The sequence below is a fragment of the Oenanthe melanoleuca genome, chromosome 7, assembly GCF_029582105.1.
Source record: "Oenanthe melanoleuca isolate GR-GAL-2019-014 chromosome 7, OMel1.0, whole genome shotgun sequence".
Taxonomy (NCBI): domain Eukaryota; kingdom Metazoa; phylum Chordata; class Aves; order Passeriformes; family Muscicapidae; genus Oenanthe; species Oenanthe melanoleuca.
The window spans coordinates 30,813,993-30,835,075 of NC_079341.1; the positions used below are offsets into that span (position 1 = coordinate 30,813,993).

The 21,083-nt window shown below is 39.9% G+C and overlaps 2 protein-coding genes across 11 annotated transcripts in view; one reads left to right on the forward strand and one right to left on the reverse strand.

The window, feature by feature from the left end:
• Window positions 1-9,945, reverse strand: part of ZRANB3 (zinc finger RANBP2-type containing 3) — a 41,085-nt gene extending 31,140 nt beyond the window's left edge. The window contains exons 1-2 of one of the 2 annotated variants that reach the window (XM_056496001.1): window positions 9,636-9,940; window positions 4,282-4,434 (exon numbers count right to left, since the gene is read on the reverse strand). In XM_056496001.1, coding sequence (XP_056351976.1) covers window positions 4,282-4,433 — 152 coding nt within the window. In that variant the 5' untranslated portion in view covers window position 4,434; window positions 9,636-9,940. Of the gene's footprint in view, window positions 1-4,281; window positions 4,435-9,635 lie in introns of both variants that reach the window. The other variant, XM_056496002.1, reaches the window with a different exon arrangement.
• Window positions 9,946-10,676: 731 nt separating this feature from the next.
• The window catches only part of R3HDM1 (R3H domain containing 1), a 77,057-nt gene continuing 66,650 nt past the window's right edge, over window positions 10,677-21,083 (forward strand). For 6 of the 9 annotated variants that reach the window (XM_056495995.1, XM_056496000.1, XM_056495996.1 and 3 more), the window contains exon 1: window positions 10,678-10,822. The gene's annotated coding sequence lies outside the window, so the exon portion shown is untranslated. Of the gene's footprint in view, window positions 10,823-21,083 lie in introns of all 9 variants that reach the window. The other 3 variants (XM_056495991.1, XM_056495992.1, XM_056495993.1) reach the window with 1 other exon arrangement.

Below are 21,083 nucleotides of genomic sequence, written 5' to 3' on the forward strand. Positions count from 1 at the left end.
GTCCAACTGCTAAACCCTCAGCAGACTGTATATGCTGTGCCTTTCTAGTGAAGAATCTTCCAGCTATGTTCATAAACATTGAGGAAATTATGATTTGAACCTTTGGTATTCTGGTCTACTTATAGGATGGGAGAGGGAGAATTAATTTCTACAAAGACTGATAATTTTTGAAGTCGGTTTTAATTTACAAATAATTAACTGTGTATTCCTCCAGTGTAACTTGCTAGAGATCAGAGACACAGTCAATGGTAAAAAGCATTATTTTGAAGTGCAGGCAACTGACTCAATACTGCAACAGAGGACATTCACACTCTATTCTCCAATGATTTCACTGCCATAATGGTTCTCTGTAGCCCATTATAAAAAAAAATATTAAACACTTTAAAACTTTTTCTTACTCTAGATAGGGACTGGCTAACAAAACAATTGCCCTTGCATTAAAAGTGATAATTCTTAATGGCAGATGTGAACTCTGCATATCCTGATATTGCCATCCATGGTCATTTACTTCTTTTACTGTGTCTAACAGCATTAGGCCAGAAACGATAGGAAATTAAAAATCACATGCTCCTGAATATATAAGTTAATTATTACCTCTCAAGCTTATAGAGGAAATAACAATCTCAGTAAAACAGTTTGAGCATACAATTATAATGGAAAAGCTTGATTAAGGGGTGGTAAATACCTCCAAGTCCTCTTTTGCATCCAGCTTAAACAAATTGTTCTGCCAACACACCTAGAAATAAATCTGTGTGTCTGAAGGCATCTTTTACAGACACCACCTACAAGACAAGCAATGCTGAATAGTGATGCTTACAAATCACATGCTGACAGTTTTTATTACAAAACTTGATAAAGCATTTAGTGATATCCAGCAGCATGAGAGCTAAATTTCAAATGATAGCATGCCTTTTTTTATAGTGTATTCAGGTGAACAAATTGTATGTATTACTAGACAGACATCACATGCTTTTGTAAAGAAAGGATATAAATCAAGAATAAAAAAAGAAATGGCAAAAAGAACTGTGACTTTCCAAGTATAACATTAGTGAAGAGCAGCAGTAAAAATCAGTAATATTCAGAGAGACGTGAGTTCAAATGAGAGTGAATACAATCCTTGCCAACACTGTTGAGTCACTTGCCCATGTATCTCTGCGTCTTGGCTATTTTACCCAAGCTTCCACCACTTTTTCCAGAGCATTGTCCTTTAACACTGCCACCTCTTCACTAATACCCTCAGTTCTACCCTGAGTTCTTAGGAAATGGAGATTTGTCCACATCTGCCCAAAACATGACTAAAAAGCAGCAGAGAATTATTCACTTCCATCTCCCAACAGGATACACACATCTGATCCCAACAATCCTCAGTATTTCCTAAGACTATTGCAAACAAGTCATGTTCCTGGGAGGGACAAGTTGGTTGGTTTTTATTTAAGAGACAGTTTAAAGCACACACACAAACCAACAAATAAATATTAATGCTGTTTTTAAAAAAAGCAACTTACACCTTCACGGCAAAAAAACTTCACAAAAATAAAATAGTCTTCATGGATGTAAATTGTGTGAACCTAGCTTTTCTGCACACTAATGTTTGAGGCTACAAACAAAGACTATAAATTGTATCCATCCCCAGGCAGTCATTCCAAAGTGCATCTCCGAAGAATAATCTCTAGTAAGGAATGAGCAGCCATTCAGTTATTTACCTTTAAGGCATGTTTGTGAGATAAAAGGTGTGTTGGGTTATGTTGAAGCACACACTGTCTTGTTGGCTCTAGTATTGTCATTTCCTAGAAAAGTATTAGGCAGTCTCTGTTAGATGAGGTAATGCCTTTGGAGTACTTTGGAGGCTACTGGAAAAGCCTTTGATTCATTTACCAATGAATCAAAAATACAAACCACAACAGTATATTTATTTTATGTTTTGGGAACAAACAAGTGAATTAATAGCTCACTCCCAGCCCCTTCCATGCAAAAAATAAGAGTTTGTTCCAATAATAAGTCCCTTTTTATGCTGGGTGCTTGTCTAATCTAAGATGATATTAATTGAATCTCTTCAGCCAACACTTATTTCTACACCAGTTTCCTACCACTACTGCAAAGCAGAGATGAAGTGATGCTTGTGAAGGGGGTGCATAGCCTGAGGGGAGAAGAAAGATAAGCAGAGATGCACATATGGCTCACTTCAAATCCTATGCTTATGTATTTTTTAAAACTAGAAAAGACACTTCTACAGAAAATATACCACTGGGAATACTGAAAGAAGGTTTAAATCATCATGGAGCATACATAAGTGAAAGTGTTGTGTGAGGCAATGGCTAACAAACTAATAAAAAAACTCAGCTACAAGCACCAGAGGCTCCTGTTCTCTGTTTGGGACAGGAAGAGAAATAGATTTGCATGAAGAAGGGACAGATTTAAAAAATACTCCTTGGGAAAGTTTGACTTAACACACTTTACTTTAGATAGAAGCTGGCTGAGAGTGTGCACACAATTCCTCAATGTGACCCAGCTTACAGAATTTGCTGTGCCAAGCAGTGAGATTTCTTGCAATCATGATGAATATTTTTTCATATGCATGCCACATGAAAACCATCAGTGCTGGGTTATGCAAAACCCTTGTTAGTTAAAGACTTAAAGAGAAAACCCAACATAAACCCATAACCCTAATGAAAAAAATAGAATTCCCTCCTTGACCCTCATTAGACTAGGTATTCCAAACCTTTCTGAATACTTACTGCAGGCAATTTTTACTACTTCAAAAAAAAGAAGAAAGAAACATCTGATAAAAATTTACCAGTCCTACACTTAAACTACTTCCCAAGGAACCTCTATACTACACAAAAGCCTGCAAAAGATTCCTGCCACTTTCAAATACATCCATTAGCTACAGTAATTAAATGTGTAGTTTCTTTAATTTTAATGGCTTCTGTTATTTCACTATTTGTATATACAAATACACACCTCAATTGCATATTCTACCGCTTTGGATTTATTTAATACAACTCAAAGACAGGCTTTGCTGTCAATTCTACCAAAGTCTTAGCTATCTGTTAAAGTTATATCCACCCATTCTCAGTCTGTGCAGCAAGAAAGTGCCTACATGGCTGGTGGTCACAGAGAAGTTAATTCCAATTCAGCATAAAGCATATCAAATCTCAGGCTTTCATGTGAAGGGCTGGACTCCTCTTTCTGTTCTGCCTCTGAAACCAGCAGCATAAAACAGATGGCTTGTTCATTCCCTGAGACAGCAGTGCTAAAGGGTTTTGAGCACAGCAATAGAATGAAAGTGAAAAAATTCAGAGATTTTAATTGATTAGAAGTTCCATATAATACCATGAACTGCTGAAAAATATTTCCTTTCCAATTTTTCACCTTTAGAAGAAAAGATGCACATTTCTTTTCCCCTGAAAATGATCACAAACATTAGCAAGCAACCCCCTTAGGCCCTAAGCCTCTTCTTCTCAGCAAGATGCTGAAATAATCAGGAACTAATTTCATCCATCTTTCTCACACAGGCTACAGTAATTCCATTTGTGCCAGACCTCCCCAACATCATTCCTTTCCAAAACAGCAGCATACAGAAGTTTCACAGCTTTAGGCTGCAATTGCCTCCATTTCCTAACATTTATAAATGTGGAAATAGCATTTCCCCCTCTCCTTTTTGACCCTGTAACTCAGTAACAGGCTCTTACTCAGCAAAATATTTCCAGCCTTTGCTGCATAAACTGTGTTTTTTGATTTACCAGGTACTTAATTGTTGAATCCCTACTCCATCAGCTGCTGCACTGGCTAACTGAGCACTCTGCAAGGCTTCTCCTGCTCTGCTGCTGCAGCTCAGTGAGCTCCAGAACACCCTGATTACACTCCAGAATTGTACTAAATTTAAAATAGAAAACTACACAGATGCATCAGGATCTGTTAGTCATTCCCTTAACAGCTCTACCACGCCATTAAGAACTAAAGAATCAAATGTGAATTAACTTGTTTTAGGAATTCTCTATTAACATAACAAAAATGATGGTTCTACTGATATCTACCACCTTTCACATAAGAACTTTGATACTATGAGTCTCTTTTGCATAATGGATTATTAAACATTTCTTCATCCTCTGTGGAAAAAAACCCCACAATTAATTTTAAACCACATTACCTTAGGAGGATTTCTGTAACATAACTCACCTAAGAGTGCTGGTATTGAATAATCTTTGTAAAAAAAATAATGTTTGCCTAAAGCAATTAGTTTTAGCATGTGATACAGTAGGTTGAAAACAGTAATTTTACCTGCCACTTCTCTGAAGTGCAAATATGATGCCCTTTTCCTGAAAAGGAAGCAGCTTCTTTCTCAGTCTTTCAGGTAGGAAGGACAGCTTAGCATCAACGTCCTCTAAATGAGAACCTTCGAGGGAAGGCATTTCCTGGAGAGCACTGGCCATGCTGAACCAGAGGGAAACAAAATAGAAAGAAGATATCTTACCTACATGGCAGAATAGAGAATAAAGCTTGATGGAAAAATGCTCACCACTTCATCACGAAATAATCAATACCTACACAACCTTCCTTGAGTTTTGAGAATTTTCTCTGGAAAGCATAAAATTGTGGAGATACTGGAGGAAAAGTCCCTCACCTCAGTATTCATAAAATTTTCTAACTATTCCAGGATTAACAGGGCAGCATGTCTCTTCCTTTACACTAAGAAATTATTATTTTTGCATATACCCTACTCATGAATGGAAGTTATTTGCCATTCAAATCGAGCTTACTCATGGACACTGAAATATAACTCTTTCAAGTACGTATTTTTCAGAAGAGTTCCAGGAAAAAAATAGGTTATTTAATCTTCTGATGATGGTTACTGATGATGAACTTCTAATATTACTTTAAATTTTTAATCCTAAAAATTAAATCAGAAAAAAGGGTAAAATATGCCCACTTTGGGGGAAGTGAAAAAAAAAAAAAAGGAAGAAAAAATAAAAAACAGTGAAGAACATTATTTCCCTCAGAAAGAAACAGTCTTAAACCACAGAACTAATAAAAAGAAGTTTTCATAGTGTGCTTAAGACTAAAAATGTGAATTCTTCATTTATTTTTGTTCAAGGGACAGTGTCAGAGCAAAAATACTCACTTTTGCTGTCTTTTAACTTCAATAGACTTCAAACAAGCAAACAAAAGCTTATAAATCTCAGTAGCAGTGCACTAACTGACCACAAAGAAAGAAACAAACCTTTGCATCAAAACATTATCTCATTTTGGATTCAAAGCCTGTGTCAGGAGCAGGATTACCACAGGAACAAAGAATGCCAGCCAAAATAGGCAGCCTGGATTCTTAGAAGTACCACCAGGTTTGACAGCAAAATTCTGAACTTGGAGCACTCAGGTTTTTTGATAGTGACTTATTTTGGAAGCAATTTGGAAGAAGCCAGATGTGATTGATGGGTGAACTATCATATATACAAGAAGGATGTGCTGAGCTCTGTGCTGGCCACTCACAGCAAGGACCTGCAGGACCAGGCCACCTGCTTTTTGACACTCACTGCTTACAAGGTAAGGTACACCTGGGAACAATGGCAATGGCTAAAGCAAGCAGCATGATAAAGCATGATCAGCAACTTGCAACAGCTTCCTTCCACTGTCATGGAGCCCAGGTGAGGAGGCAGAACTGGCAGGTGGATTCTGGTGAAAGCACAGGCCACAGTGAAAGAACTGCACCTCTGTGTTCCTAAGGAATTCTCCTTATGAAGCTTTGGCTACAAAATCTGGTGTACACTATTCTGATGTGGTATGGGATCACTGAGCCCCTGCTTTGAGTCTCTCACAGTTAATACTGTCTTAAAATCAGGGAGATTCACAAAGGAAAAGAACAGAGGACTAGAGAGCACAGCAAATATAAATTATTGGGTATTTGCCACATCTGGAGGGACAAAAAAAAAAAAAAAATAAACCAAAAAACAAACCAGTAGCTGTCAGTATTGCTGACAACAATGAGGAAAGGGAAAGAACAGGGACCAGGACCTGAATGTTCTGAAAATCCAAACTGTTGTAGAATTCCAGAAAAATGAGGATTTTGGTGGATCTGTCAGTGGCACTGCCAGTCAGACTAATGACATTTAGGCAGACAGAAAATGAGTAAGTGCTTTTTTTGGTTACAGGATGAATTACAGGCATGTCTACCAGGGCAGACATCATGCATTCAGGGGAACGTAAAAAAAATGCTGTGGATGAGCCTCCAGGTAAGTTCCATGACATTCTCATTGTGAAAAAATTGAACAGGGTAACATTGGAACTTCCAGGCATTCCTTCTTGAGTCTTCACTACCACTTCTACGAAGAAGGGGTGTTCAACCACACCCATTCTGACATACCATTCAGGGCAATGAGGGAAGAATAATGAATTTAAATTTAAAATATTGATCAAGACACAAATGTTGGGACATAAGCATTGTACTGATCATGGAAATTTTGTCCCCCATTTTCCTAAGTGGAATCTTTGGTATACCTTTACAGAAACAATATTCCTGTACGTTGGGCCTCTGGAACATTCGGCAGCAGATACAAGTACCAGATGAGTACCAGGCTCTTCCATGCATGTCCACCACAGAGCTTTGCTTAACAGAAGATGGAAAGCCCCTGTGTGCCCAAGACAAGCATTTCCCAGAAAAAAATTAATAAAGCTCCAGTAAATGAATACCTGCTTCCACTGTCAGTTGAACAAACACAAATGTTTCAATTCTAACTGTTGGGAAAATAACCATAATCACTTCAGTTCTATCACAGTATTTTCCACTGGGTATTTTTTTTTCCTTTAAAGCTGATTAAGTGAAGGTACTTCAAGACTGCTAGCAAACAAACAAAAACTGAACATTTCTGTAGAGCCAAGCTTCAACAGTGCTGCAGGACTGGTGGGCCCAACAAAGCTGTTCAACACACAGTTCTGAGATTCACCTCTAAAGAAAATTTGTGACTCATTTTCCATGACAATTTTCCATTGTATAAATGCAGAGATAATGATGTACTTGTGATCAGCTCGCTACATAGCTTGTTGTGAGAGACAATATGAAAATGAAATGTTAACATAATTAACTTTCTGTTGAATGAGATCGTGACAAGATCCTTTCACTGAAACACTGAATAGGAACCATGCAGTTTCAGAAGCATAAATCTGAATTAGAGAATGCACATGAGTCATCAGTACATAGCAATGCTACCATAAAAAATTTCTGCATCAGTCATTAACAAGGTAAAAACCGACTTTTTAGATCTTAGAAAGCAGCAAAACAGAAAGCACTAACTACCAGATATGTGGTTTTTGTTTAGTTTTTTTCTCTAGGTGAATGATTGTGTAAATGAATGGTGAATAATTACAGACTAGGTGAATAATTAAAGAACTCCACATGTGGTGAACAATGGCTATTAAAACAACATATACAATGATTGTGGTGGCAACGGTGGTCAAGTATGTTTTGAGACAGAGTGCTTATGTACACACTGTAGTAACATCAAGAAACAAAAATAGTCTGCTTTAACAAAGGATTAGTCAGTGTAGCAGAAGACCAGTTTGTTTCTTTTGTTCTAGCCATTGCAGATTTAGAAGATGTAAAAGGACAGAGAAAGACTAGTGCATGTATTCTCTAACTATAACTTTTCATGTTTTTTTCTGTGTCCTTAACGTGCTGTAATATAGATCACATTGACCTTCCCACATCTCCACATCACTGGTTCTGAAGCTTCATTTTTTTTTCAGACAAAATAGACCTATTAGGCTTTGTGTGGAGACCTAGCTTTTCATTCAGAGACTTCATTCAGCTGCACAAGTTTCATGAGTTAAACTCAAAACTCTAGAGTATTTACTCAAGTATTTACTCAAGTGTTTTACAGGAAATCAGGGATGAAATAGCTGAATTACTAAACCAAGTAACTATTAATCTAAAATTGCTTAAGTATCTCAGGACTAGACAGTGGTAAATGATCCCAGCTTTTAACAGCAGAGATGAGGGAGATTAATGAACTTACATCATGATTCATTCATAGTGCATTAAAAAAAAACAGGAAAAAAATTATGAAGTTCAGAACCCATGAACACCAGGATAAATACATTTATTTGGTAGGAGTAATCATGTGTTTTGTAAAAGTGATATACATTTTTCCATTCTGCTGAAGTGTTTATGAAAGGGCTCTACAGCAATGTAACTATAAAATATTTGATTCAGTCCATTTCCCACTACTTTTCAAAACTGAATTAAAGCAGAATAATTTTTATTAATATATTTGTACAGTAACTATAATTTCTGGGAAAAGTTTTGAAAAAGTTTCTCAAAATTCCAAGAAAATTGAGCTACCATATAAAAAAATTGCACTGAAACTGTTTTAAATTCAAGCAAGTAGACAGTTCATACATGAGAGAGACAACATCAGCAGTATTTCCAAGCAATCTGCTCCAACTTCTATCATGTTCAGTCAATCATAAAAGATCTGAAAAAGTAAGTAGCTACTGAGAAATAAGAGCAGTGCAAATAACGAAATAAAATAAAATTTGAAAAAACCCAACCCTGAATTTTTTTTAATCACTGTGACTGCTAGACTACATTTCACTATAGGCCCTTATCCTTCCAGAAACAGCAACTGAGACCCAGTTCATTGAGGATATTACAGCCCTGGGGCTGTTTCTTTATTGGAAAGTTGGGTGCAAGACTGATGACAAGTTCAAGGACTACTTTAAGTTTTCCAATAGCTGTTTGTCAACACAAGCTGATTACATAATATAAACCCACCGCTTATTTTTACAGGCCACTAAGTATAGCTCTTTAATGCAGCTCAGCAGCACATGCCTAAGACAAATGAGTCTTTCCACCAAGAGTTTTGCTCCATCAATTTCCTCTTGAAGTACATAACTGCTCCATGACTGCGTGTTCAATAAAACTTAATAGGGAATTCAAGGCTTTAAGAATACTTTGGTTGATGGATTAATCAACCATTTCACAGAATCACAGAATTTTCTGGGTTGGAAGGGACCTCTGGAGATCATCCCATCCAACCCCCCTTCCAAGACAGGGTCACCTGGAGCAGGCGACACAGGAGCACATCCAGGTGGCTTTGGAATGGTTTCAGAGAGGGAAAATCCACGATCTCCCCAAGCAGCTGTTCCAGTGCTCTGCCATCTATGTAAAGCTCTCCCTCATGCTCACGTGGAACTTCTATTTTAGTCTATGGCCATTGCTTCTCATCCTGCTCATGGGCACCACTGAAAACCTTCTGGCACCATCTTGGCACCCCCCTCTGAGATATTAATGTGCATTAATGAGATACCTTCTCAGTTTTCTAAAGGCCCAGCTCCCGCAGTCTCTCCTCATAAGAGAGATGCTCCAAACCCCTCATCACCTTCGTGGCCTCAGCTGGACCCTCTCCTCGTGCTCCTTGCCTTTCTTGTTCTGAGGAGCCACCAGTGGGATAATAAAGAATTGAAAATCTACCCATCAAAACACAGCATTTTAAAGAATACGGTAAGAGAAAGCAATCAGACGGAGCAAAGGACATCACACGCTTCTTCAGCGTAGACAAGTTTTTCCGCAGGCCGCTGTACCGCGCTAGAGGGAAGCGCACATCTCAACACCTGCCCGGGGGCAAGGTTTTTATTTTACTTACGCAAGTCCCTGCAGCTGCAATCGCAGAGATACCTGAGCGCAGGATGCGACGGGCCAGCAGCAGCAACAGCAAGAAGTGAAACCTGTCACAAACACGGGCTGGGGACACACAAACAGCAGTCCCCTGGCAGCTGGGCCCCGCCTGGCGAGCGGCCCCGAGCGCGTCCCAGCGCGGGCACCCCCTCACGGCCGCGGCTCCGCGCTCAAAAGGCCGCCGGGAAGTGACGCATGGCCAGGGTCACGGACGGGAAGCGCTTTTCGGCCCAGGGACCACTTTTTCGTTATTTTTTCCGTCTTCCCCGTCCTCCCTGCCCCTGGCCTGGTTCCCCAGGAACGAGTTAAAAATCATCTTCCCGCCCGGCCGTGCCTCGTGCCGGTCCCTGATCCGGTGGAGCGGGCGGGCTGAGGGAGCCGGAGGGGCGGGAAGGGGGAAGCGGGGCTGGAAACGGAGGGAGGCGAGGATAGCGCTAAGGGCCGGCCGAGTGCCGCCGGCTCTCGGGCTTGGGAGGAGCGGTGAAAGCCGGGGCGAGGGGCCCGATGGGCTAGAGGTTGCGCGGGCAAGCCTCGCCTACAGCTCCCAGCGTGCCCTGCCAGGGTGCGGGCGCCGTGCGGCTGCAGGAGCGCTAACACGGGTACCCAGCGGGACCAGGGAGCTGCTGCTCGGATACACCAGCCCGGGAGTGGCTCAGGCGCGAATGAAAGGAAAGCGGCCAGGGCAGGGAGCAGAGGCCGCTGAGACCCCACACTGCTACAGCCAAGGGATCGCTCCGTCTGCCCGCGGCCATGGGCTGGAAGCAGGGGACGGGCTTTGCGGTGCGGCTGCGCCGCTCTTATTGCTGCTCATGGCTGTCTGTCAAGGCGGCCGTGCCCTCCGATTGGCCATCGCCTTCCGGGCGGGCTCGGCTTCGCGTAAGAGCCGAGCGGCATCATTCCGCGGCAGGGCCGGGGGGAGGCTGTGGCGACGCTTATTGGTCCGCATGGCCGTCCATCATCAGCGTTCCGCGTAGCCATTGGTGGCGACACTGCGGGGGCGGGGCCTCTCTCCCCGCCGCGGCAGTAGCAGGAGGAACCCGGGCGGCGCTCGGCGCTGGGTTCGGCGCCCCTCGTGTGTGAGGAGCCGCCACCCGCCGGGCGCGGTGTCCCGGGAAGCAGCCCGGGTGCGAGCCCGGGAAGGAGCGCTCCGGCCCGGTGAGGAGCCCGGGATGGCGCCGGGGAAGGCGCTGCCGCGGGCGGGGGTCGCAGTGCGCTGAGGGAGGAGGGGGGGCCGCGCCCGCAGTGCGCAGAGCGGGGGCAGCGCTGAGGGGGGGGGCGCGGCGGCGGGGCCGGGGTGCAGCCCGGCCGGGGGTCGCGGTCCGACGGGGCGAGCCCGGCCCTTTCCCTTCCCTAATATAGCCAGGGCTGGCCGGAGTGGGGCACAGGGCTGTTCGTCTATTATGTTTTCATTTTCTTAAAATTTCTGCCGCATGTTGGATAATTTTGCATGTGGGTATATCTACCATATTATAGTATACAGTGTAAGTAGACTCGCGAGCAAGCTACGTCACAGCCTGGTTTTTACCGTCTCTTTTAAAAAGGTTTTTAAATGAGTTTTCAGCACCGAAGAAGGTTTTCACTTCATGCGGAAGATGGAATGAGGTAGAAAAAGAAGTGAGGAATAGCTAGTTCTTATATTGGGTCTAAGAATTATTCAGATTATTCACGTGAAGAGATTTGCACGCATCCTACATGTTGTTGGGATTTGTGTGATGTCCTTAGAAAGCTGGATTAGGAGCGTGATGAAAAGAAAACCAAAAAGAGTGCTGCACACGTTGCTTAGGGTGCATTGCCACATTGTACAATCTCCCATAGTGTTCGTTATCTTGGAGTGGTGTTGCTAATAGTCTTAATTTAAAATTTTGATGCTCCTTTCTCATTGACCTGAAACCGAAGAGATCTTGTGTGCCCAAAGCAGAATAGGAAATGTGTTGGGTTTTTTCTCTTGCAGTGTCTGCCTTTTTTCACTGAGGCATTAACCTACAGTTTTTAATGGGGTTGCTTTCTCGTGTCTTGTCTTCCACAAAGAGGAATGTATTTGAGACATGCTTTTTGGCTGAATATTAAGCAGTAATTTTACAGGGTAGTATGTCTTGTGAATGTTAGATTGGAAATATTTATTTACTGTTGAAGTGGAAGGTAAAATAAAGTTCTGATTATTTTTCAAAATGTTTTATTCAAATAATTTGCTATTCAGGAGATAGAAATGGCAATGGAAACACATTTTCTTTGACAGTCTTCTTTTGGCTTGGCATGCAGCTGATATTAAGCCTTTGTTTTACAGTAAGTACTGTGATGTCAAGAGTTTGAGTATTTTGTAGAAATTAAATAACTTATTGCTTGTACTCCTCAATTTACCGAAGTCCCAATGGCAAAAATAATGTTAAGACTTGTCTCCATTTAAATCTTGGAAGATCAAATATGTCATACTTGTAACTGCGTTGCTTGGCCACTCTTTATTTTAGAAAACTGTAAATTTTTATCAAGATCAACTACTACTTTTCTCGTGAGTAAAAATAGATTTGACTAAATATCAGTAATTTTGAGAGGTGTTCAGTATACTGGGTTAGGTTTGTTAGCAGTACTCCAGCAACTATTTATTAAAAATTTAGGAAGAGTCAGCCACTAAATCTGCTGCGGTGACTGTTTAATTTTGGGTGTCTGTTAAGAGGAATAAAGTAGAAGTTGAGGAGACTGGTACTATTACTTTGCTCTTTCTCATCTTAAACACAATTTCGCCTCTTCCTTTTTTTCTTCTTTTAACTTAGGTTAAGTTTTTTGCTTTCATTTTTTCTCCCATTTCAGTATATTTGCCTTACACCATAGTCTTTATTTTGTATTGCTTGCTTAAAGTCTGTCCGTGAAACTGCTTCAAACTGGCTGAATGGTTTAGGTCAAGTGCTCTAGGCTCAACTTTGGATACAACACAAATGCCATGGTTGGGGGTTTATGCAGTTAAAAGGTGCTTTTTGAGTTAATTCAATTTATTCAGCTAAAGGTTTATTCACTTTGCTATAGTGGCCTCTCTTCATTCAACTTCATGTCTTTGTATGGCCACTTTCGCGGATCTACTTCTCCCCAGAGTTAATTTGACTGTGAGATGTAGCACCACATCTTTTTAAATATCTTTATGTGCTTAAAGTTTCAAGGTGCTGTATTCCAGTCTCTTAAAAGTAACTGATACAGTTGCGTTTTTTGGACACTTTGGGGAAAATCGGCCTTTTGACACCCTGTTCCCTGAGAATGAGTTGTCAGGTAATGGGGCAACTTAATTTGAATTGGCTATAATGTGTCCATTTTATAAAAATCTTTTAAATATATTGACAGCATGATTCAGATTCGTTGAGCTAGACAGCTCTATGGTCTAACTTTTACTACCTGGATAAAAATACGAACCACGTTGGATATCCTGACTAGTTGCAATGATTTGCATCTGAAATTTTACAGCGTGCTCGAATTCTCATTTCAAAGATAGGAAGAGAATTAAGTGGTAGCCAAGTGCTGTAATTCATGGGTGTGATAGCTAAGGAGCTTTCGATAAGAGTGGGAGAATATTCTGTAATCCTGGCATCACTGGGCTCCAGGACTCAAAGGTGTTGAGCCCAATCGCGCTTTTAGTGGCAGTTTTCCCGTGTCCATCCCTAGGAATGACCCAGGGCGTTCTGTTAAACGCTGCATTCCACATTGAGCCTTTTAGTGATGGAAAGAAGAGTCGTTTGGCAGGGCGAGGCCTGAATAATAAGGTCATTCACACCGTATTCTTTAGGCAGGAGGAATCAATGTGAGTGCCTCAATGTGGTGCTAACTCTGGCTCATAGATAGCATATGTGGGAGCCCATTAAAGTTGGGTGGTTCTTGGTGTCTCTTCCTTGACTTTTTCTTGAGGTGGTGGATGAATGTGCTGTATAACAATGTTAGGAGATTTTGGTAAGTGGTGTTGGTAAGCTCTCTTTAAGCTTTCTTTCTGGGAGATGATAAGTCAGCAACAGATTATGATTAAATATTGTTGGGAAAATGGCACTTTGGGCCTGCCTATAATCGTATTTTGATTTCACAACTTGTTGAAGGATGTTTTAGAGGAAATAATGTCTGAAACAGATTTATGAAGGGCAGCAGCCTTAATTACAGAACAGCCTGTGCTGCTACTCTTGTGCATAAGTTAGTCTCCTGCAGTTTAATGTATGTATTATGAGAATCCTGTCAACGTGTCGTTTTTGGATGTATGCTTTTCTCCAATCTATGGAATTATGTTTCCTAGAATATTTGGTTATTGTATGGATCCAGACTGCTGAAGCAGTGTAGATTTGAGATGACTGTGGGATGATTATTCCAGGGTTTCTTTTCTATTCCTTATCTTGGATCTCTGAAAGGAAATGGGGCATTACCTCTGAGCAGCCATTGGTTTCTGCATAGACAGTTATATACTACCTTGTTCGCCTGTCTTTTTTCTAGCTGGTGCTGATTTTTTTGTTCTTTATTCTCCTTCCCAACATCAGTTTTCATTATTCTTTAATCTGTAACTTGAATTTCTGTATAAAATGGAATTCTTATTTAGCACTCTTAACTTTTCTGTCCCCTCCTCAGGTTTGTTAGCAAGTGTACTGCCATGTATGAAAGATCTTTGTGCAGTTGTGTACAGAATGGTCTGAAGGCTGAAGCTTGTCAGAACAAATGCCAAAATATCTTTAAAGCTGTGACTACATAGCATAACAGAGTTGCTCTTTCTTTCTGAAAGCATAGTTTTGGATACATGCATGCCTGAGTCAAAAAATAACCTCTAAAAGGCATAAAGATTGAAGATCTCATTGCTCGATTTGGTTTAGCAAAACTCCAGTCCTGGGTTTTGTACTTTTCTAGAAAATGTTCTGTATAATTGGTTAGCACTTAACCTACCACAGTTCCCAGCCAAGTGAGGTGTGATAGGTTGCTGTAGGTATCCATTTAAAATGTTTTAATTTATGTTAAGTGAAACAAGACATAAATAGATGCAGTCCTTGCAATACCTGCTGCTGTGAAAAAGGCCGTCCTGGTGTCGTATCCTTGGCTTTTTGTTCCTGCCCTCTGACACCTCCTCTGCTCTGTTTAACGAGCTGTTATTGGGAACACTTTCTGAACTTTTATCTGTGTGAGATATACGTGTCTTATTCTGTGAAATTGAAGCATCTATTGGGAGACTTGGAGGAGCAGTTTAACTGGCAGATGGAGGAAATAGTGACTGGAAGTGAGATCAGTGACTTCTTTAGTGCAGCTGAATCTGGAAAAGGCTGTTGGTGTGCAGCTGGTGAGTGAAGTTTGAACTAATTCGAGTGCTTCTGCCAACAGCAGATTGAGGAGTGTTCCCACAGTCCTTTCTCCTGTCAGAGCTTTGGGCATCAAAACCTCCTGCTGGTGCTGAGAAGCTGGAAGCAGTTGCATCATTGACCAGTGCTGGATCCACAGGCAGATTTCCATCTGTTTTCATGTTCTAAGTGAACTCGGAAGAATTTGGTATGTTCTTGTGGAGATACAGCAGGAGTTTTGAGAGGCATTGGAAAATTGCTGTCTTAGATCAAATGTTTAGTTTTTATACCCAAATGAGGCAATAGCAAATGTAAATCAGTAAATAAATTTGTGGGGAATTCTTGTTCATGTTACCACAGCATGATTTGAAACATTTCAACAGAAGATACAGGAAAAAAAAGACTTTTTCCTTTAAAGCATTGTTAATCCCTTGATATTTTGGATGAAGAGGTCCATTTCAGGTTCAATGTGCTCTGTAGGTTTTAAAAAGAGTACAACTCTTTAGGTTGTAGAATCTTTCTCCCTTTCTTTTGTAATCCATTAAATCTATTCCATGATTTAAAGCAAGAACCGAGTTTCTGTCTTCCCTCAGATTTAGCTGGATTGCTTAGCAAAGCTACACATGTTGGCAGTACTTAGATTCAAAATAAACCTGGTTTGTCTTTTTCAGTTGATGGGTCTTTATCCTTCTTCCATTTGGGAAGTCAGACTATTTGTCAACAAGAACTTTTGCCTAATGGCTTTCTAAGGGAAAACCAAGGGAAACTTGTCTTAGTAATTATTTTCTTGTCTTAGTAATTATTGCATATACTTTTGTGGAAGAAACTGGGAAAATGACAATTAGGTACTCAAAGTATCTGCTCATAGTATTTTTACTGTTAGAATTGACTGTAATGAGTCCTTAATTTTTACTTGTAATGAAGATGGCAAATTATTAGTCTCATAGTTTAGGTGTTGGGGTTTCTTCTTTGTTTCAAGCACATCAAAGTGATCTTTTATGCATTTTCATTGCACTTAATCTCTAAAAAGGCTTCTAGCTTCTTGTTTGGTTGCACATTGCATTATTGTCATGTTGAAATAAAATGCTTTTTCAAGGGTTTAAAGCTGTACCACAAAGCAGTGCCAGTATTGCTCTGAGATGTTGTCCTTGTGGTGTGGATTGAGGGGGGAAAAGGACTCCCAGTACTTGGAAAGCTGTTAAATGACTTTATGGAAGCTGCTGTAGGAATGCTACTGCAGTCTGCTTAGACTTGTGGTATAACAAAAGGATATGAATCTTTCACACAAACTATTGTGTTAACCTATAAAAATGTTATGATGTTCATCCTAATACTTCATGTGGGGATGTTTTGTTTCCCTCTAGTTTCAAATATTGGCTTCTGGAGAGGAACACTTGTTTTTATGTGAACTTGTTAGTGGGAGAAGGAACTGAGTCCAGACTGAGCTTATCTAGTGATTAAGTATGAAAATAAAATAAAATAATACCATGTTTTGAGGAAGATTTCTCAGCTTCAAATGGTATTATTAGACTAAATTCTTAAATCAGTAATATGAAAAGATTAAATGGTGTTACTGGGCTAACTCAGTTAATGCAATGTATGATATTCTAGCAGTTGGCTGTTCATCATTGACCATGATGACATGCCATTAGTTGCTACATAGTCTTGCATTTCCTGATGCTGCAAAGTTGGATTTGAAAAGCACAAAGAGCAGTAGTCCTTATTAAGACCTGCATATCAAAATAGTAGTGGAAGCTGTCCCAGCTCAGAACAAAATCAGCTTTTTATCTGGCCTTTTCTGTTGAAATATTAGACAATGTTAAAAACTGGGTTTTTGTCTGTCTTCCTTGGTCCATAGCAGTTTGAAGGCTTAAAATTGTAATATTCCATAAAGATCAAGAATTATAGATGTGTAAATATTCTTTCAGTAACTCTTTTGCTTGTCCTGTTTTCTAGTATGCAATGAAATATAGGCTACTTCTAAGCCAGAGACAGTTTAGCCCATTTTTAACATGTGGAATAATTGGGGATGGGAGACCTTGAGAAGATTTTTCAGCTCTGGTCAGACAATGTGTGCATTCAGGCATGGTTTAGATCAGTGGTGATGATTCTAAAGTGTGTGGCTTGTCTGAGATCACAGGGATCCGATGAGATTCTTTGTTGTCCATCTAAATATTTTGTATCTGCATCCCCCAGAAAGGCAGCAGTGTCCTGCAGACCTCTGTCACCTGCCCAGGCTGGGGTGTGTATATGATGAACTGACTGCTCTTGATATGAGCAGTAAGAAAGTCCTGGTGCATGACGTGAACAGGCTCAGCTCTAATCCTGCTCATAACTTATTAACCTTGGGACTCTGATGTTTGCAGTATCAGGAGTTGCTTTGTGTCCTTATTTTATTCATGTCTGCACATGCTGCAGTTACCTGCAAAAATAAACTTTTGAACTGTGTTTGGTATATATAGGTTAGATGTAGGCATGGCTTCTGTAAGGAAGATGAATTCTTACATATGTTTGATGTTATAAGACAGACTCCCATAAAAAGCATGGGAGGACATAAAATTGATTTTAAATCATTTTTTGAAATCTTTAGAAATAATGTACAAATAAGTGGACTTTTTCCAGTTCCTTTCAATTTTAAGGAAAAATTCTTGATCCTAAGAAGGCTTCTTAACAGGCTTTTGAAAGTAAAATCTGATGGAAAAAAAAATGTTCCAATTGTTTCCCACTGAATCTAGGTACCTTGTATTAAATAGGAATAATTATCAATGGAATATGATAATGGAATGTTTGTGGAAAGGATGCAACTCATTGCACTGTGCACTGCTTGAATGTGCCTGAAGACTGAAAGGAGAGACTCTGGGTCATTGAGTCCAGTCCCTTCTTGCAGGAAATAATGCTTTCATAACTGTGTCAAACTTTATCTTAATGTTAATTAAATTGCTGTTTCTCTTCTTGCATGCTGAACAGCAGTTGTAAAATCTGGTTCTGATATCTACTGGCCTCCAGCCTCGCTGACTGTAGGAAACTTATAGACACATGGGTTAGTGGCAAAGTTTTCCTCTAGATTAAGGAAAATAACTTCTTCCCATCTGTTATCTACTGCAGCCACATGAAATTAAGTTATCCATACAAAATTTTATCAGAGTAAATACCATTTTCCATATAAGGCCTTACCAGGGCTTTATTATAATGGCATTTCTGTAGCTTTCTGAGAATAAGTTGAATGGTAGTTACATCTTTAAAGGTTGAATTTTCTTAATCTTCATTGTCTCTGCTTTATCAGTTTCCTCTGTAATACTACATGTAATTTAAATAGATTAGGCCTCCTCCATTTATTTTTCCTAGGAACTATTACTTTATTAAATAGACCTGTTTGGCACAATCTCTGCTACAATGTTTTTCTGTCAACTCATTTTCCATTGACATTGGTGCCTTTAATTCATTCTTTCCTGTAAAATTTGTTTAGAAGTCAGCATACAGTTAGTTTTTCCTTACATTTAATTCTGTGCTTTTCATTCCAACACTAAATGATACCATCATGTATTTTGTACTGTTGAAAAAAAATCTCTTCTTTGGGACTTGTAATCTGATGAGAGGCTTCTAATTTTCTGTAGTTACTGGGTATGGTGTCTTCAGCACTTATTTTCTGAAACTTATTTTTCTTTTGAATGTACTCTTTCAAATTCAGTTTCAGATGTGCTGTAGTGGGTTTTTGGTGTACTTGCTCTTTCTGTTTATATGGATAAAGAGTCTTTTGTTAGAAAGTTCTGACTCAAGCTGGAACTTGTTTCTGACTTTCAAGGCTTACCTTTAGGTTGGTCAGTGTATTTTGGACTGGATTTTATTTTTTGATTTGTCTGTTTCTGAGTTGTTTTGGGTTTTTTTCCCTTCCTCTGCATTTATTCTTCCAGCTAAACTGTGGTTATTCATATTAAAGGGCTTTCTTCCCTTCCCAGACTCTTTTCCCTCTGCCTAAGGGAGAGCAAGTTCCATAGGTATTTTATAGATGATTCTTTACACACATAACATTGTTAAATGCTACATAATATACATTAAAACATGTCAATAAATTCTAATACAACTCTGTGTTGTATATCTTTATAAGGAAATGATATGTCAAGGGCAGCCTGATTATCCTCAATCCCTGAATTGCTGTGGCCTAAGACTATGTCAAAGTCCCTATCCTGAATTGCCTGTAAAGCAAAGCCTTTTGGTCAGAGAAATGCAGAATTCTAATAATTATTAATAGATATTCTATTAATAATTAATAATACCTTGCTTAAATATTCTGACTTCATGAGTAAGATTCTTTATGATTGACTTGTTCAGGAGTAGAGCAGTGTTAAAATTGCTGTCTCTTAAAACTATGTCCTTTCCTTACCCCATCTTTGATCCCACAGAGAATGGCTGTAGCCCTGACCTTCTGGTCTGCTCACACTTCCAGAATATGTTAGGCAAAGCATAATACAGGTTTAAACAAACACTCTCCAAATGTAAAAAATCTGATCTCCAGAAAGATTTTCTTGCCTGATCTTTTAAGCTTTCCAAACCTCTCTGCTCCTGGAATTGGGTGTTAGTGCCTGTGTTCAGCTTGGGAGCAGTGCATTTGGAATTTGCATTTTGAGGGTATTTTTTTTCTCCTATTAAATTTGCACTGGCTTGGACATGTAACCTTGGAAGTATTTTTGAAGAAAATAATGATGCTTATTTTTTTAATTTCTTCATCTCTTTATACTTGTCTGAAAATCAGCTTTCAAGAAAATTTCTCAAAGAAATTCATTAGGTTCTAATGCACTGCATTAGTTTCTCATTTAAACTTTGAGCAACAAAAATCCTTCAGAGTACAAACTTAGTGGTGGCATTATTCATCCTATGTTTATTCTTTCTTTTTCGTACAAAAACAAATTTTCATTAAGTTAGATTTTCCTTCCCTGTCCCCTCTAAGGAGAGATAATGTTTGGTTCAGGTAAGTTTCTTGTTTCAGTGATCATGGCATGAGAAAGGAATGTGTGCCATCACAGAAACTGGTACCTGGTATAAATGCTAGCATTGCTTGCTTGACTGACCACCCTGCTGCTTAAGAAGATGAATTGTCTTTGCAAGGCATGAATTCCGTGGTGACAGAATGTGATGCTGCCTGGTTTTTTCAGTTGGGGAAAGGAGGAATCAGTTCTGTCTCCCTTTTGCCTGGGTCCAGGCAATTAAGCTGCTCATCTGATGATGATTATGTACTTTCAGAAGTGCTTGTAAGGAAGTAACAGGATGCTCATTTTATTCTACTTTGCCTTGTTGCCGGGATCCTGAGTTTTGAGATCTAAGAGGATGCTTAAGCAGCAGTTCCATGAGGCATCATATTAGTGAGGAAATTGTGTTCTTACCTCCTTCTGACCAGAAAGTGGAACAAAGGAATTTACAGGATTCAACTGCAATGCAGGGAACTGCTCATCACTGATTGTTAAACCTGTTTAGAATGATGCTGCTGGAGAGGACAGAAGCTCATTTATAAACTATGCAGGAAGACCAGCTGTAAGAATCCAATACTTTATTATTCTGTGAGTTAGACTGTCTCCACTGGACATTCTTCTGGAATTGCTTTAGCTATAGCCTCATTCAAGAAGCTTTGCTGACATAGAAGCCTTTGCTGGTAAAACTTGACCAGGTGTCAGACAGTGAGATTTCACAGCACGAACTTAGTTTAAAACCCTGTTCTACGTGTCTGTGGGGTGTTCAGGTCTATACAGCTGGCACACGTGGTGACAGCACTATTTAATGTACAATTGATTCCAGGACTTGTTCTCAATTTAATGTACAGTTGAAAATCAGATAAACTGGAACAGTTTCATACAGTAAATAACAGAATCGTGGAATCTTTTAGGTTGGAAATTACCTCTAAGGTCATGGAGTCCACACTTCCCTCAGCACTGCCAAGCACACCACTAAACCATGGCCCCAAGGGCCACATCTGCACACATTTGAAATCCCTCCAGAGATGGACTCTACCACTTCCCCAGGCAGCCTTTTCCAGTGCTTGACACTTTCCATGGAGAATTTTTTCCTAATATCCATCCTAAACCTCCCCAGCAGCTTGAGGCCATTTCTTCCTGTCCTGTTGCTTGTTACTTGGGAGAAGAGACTGA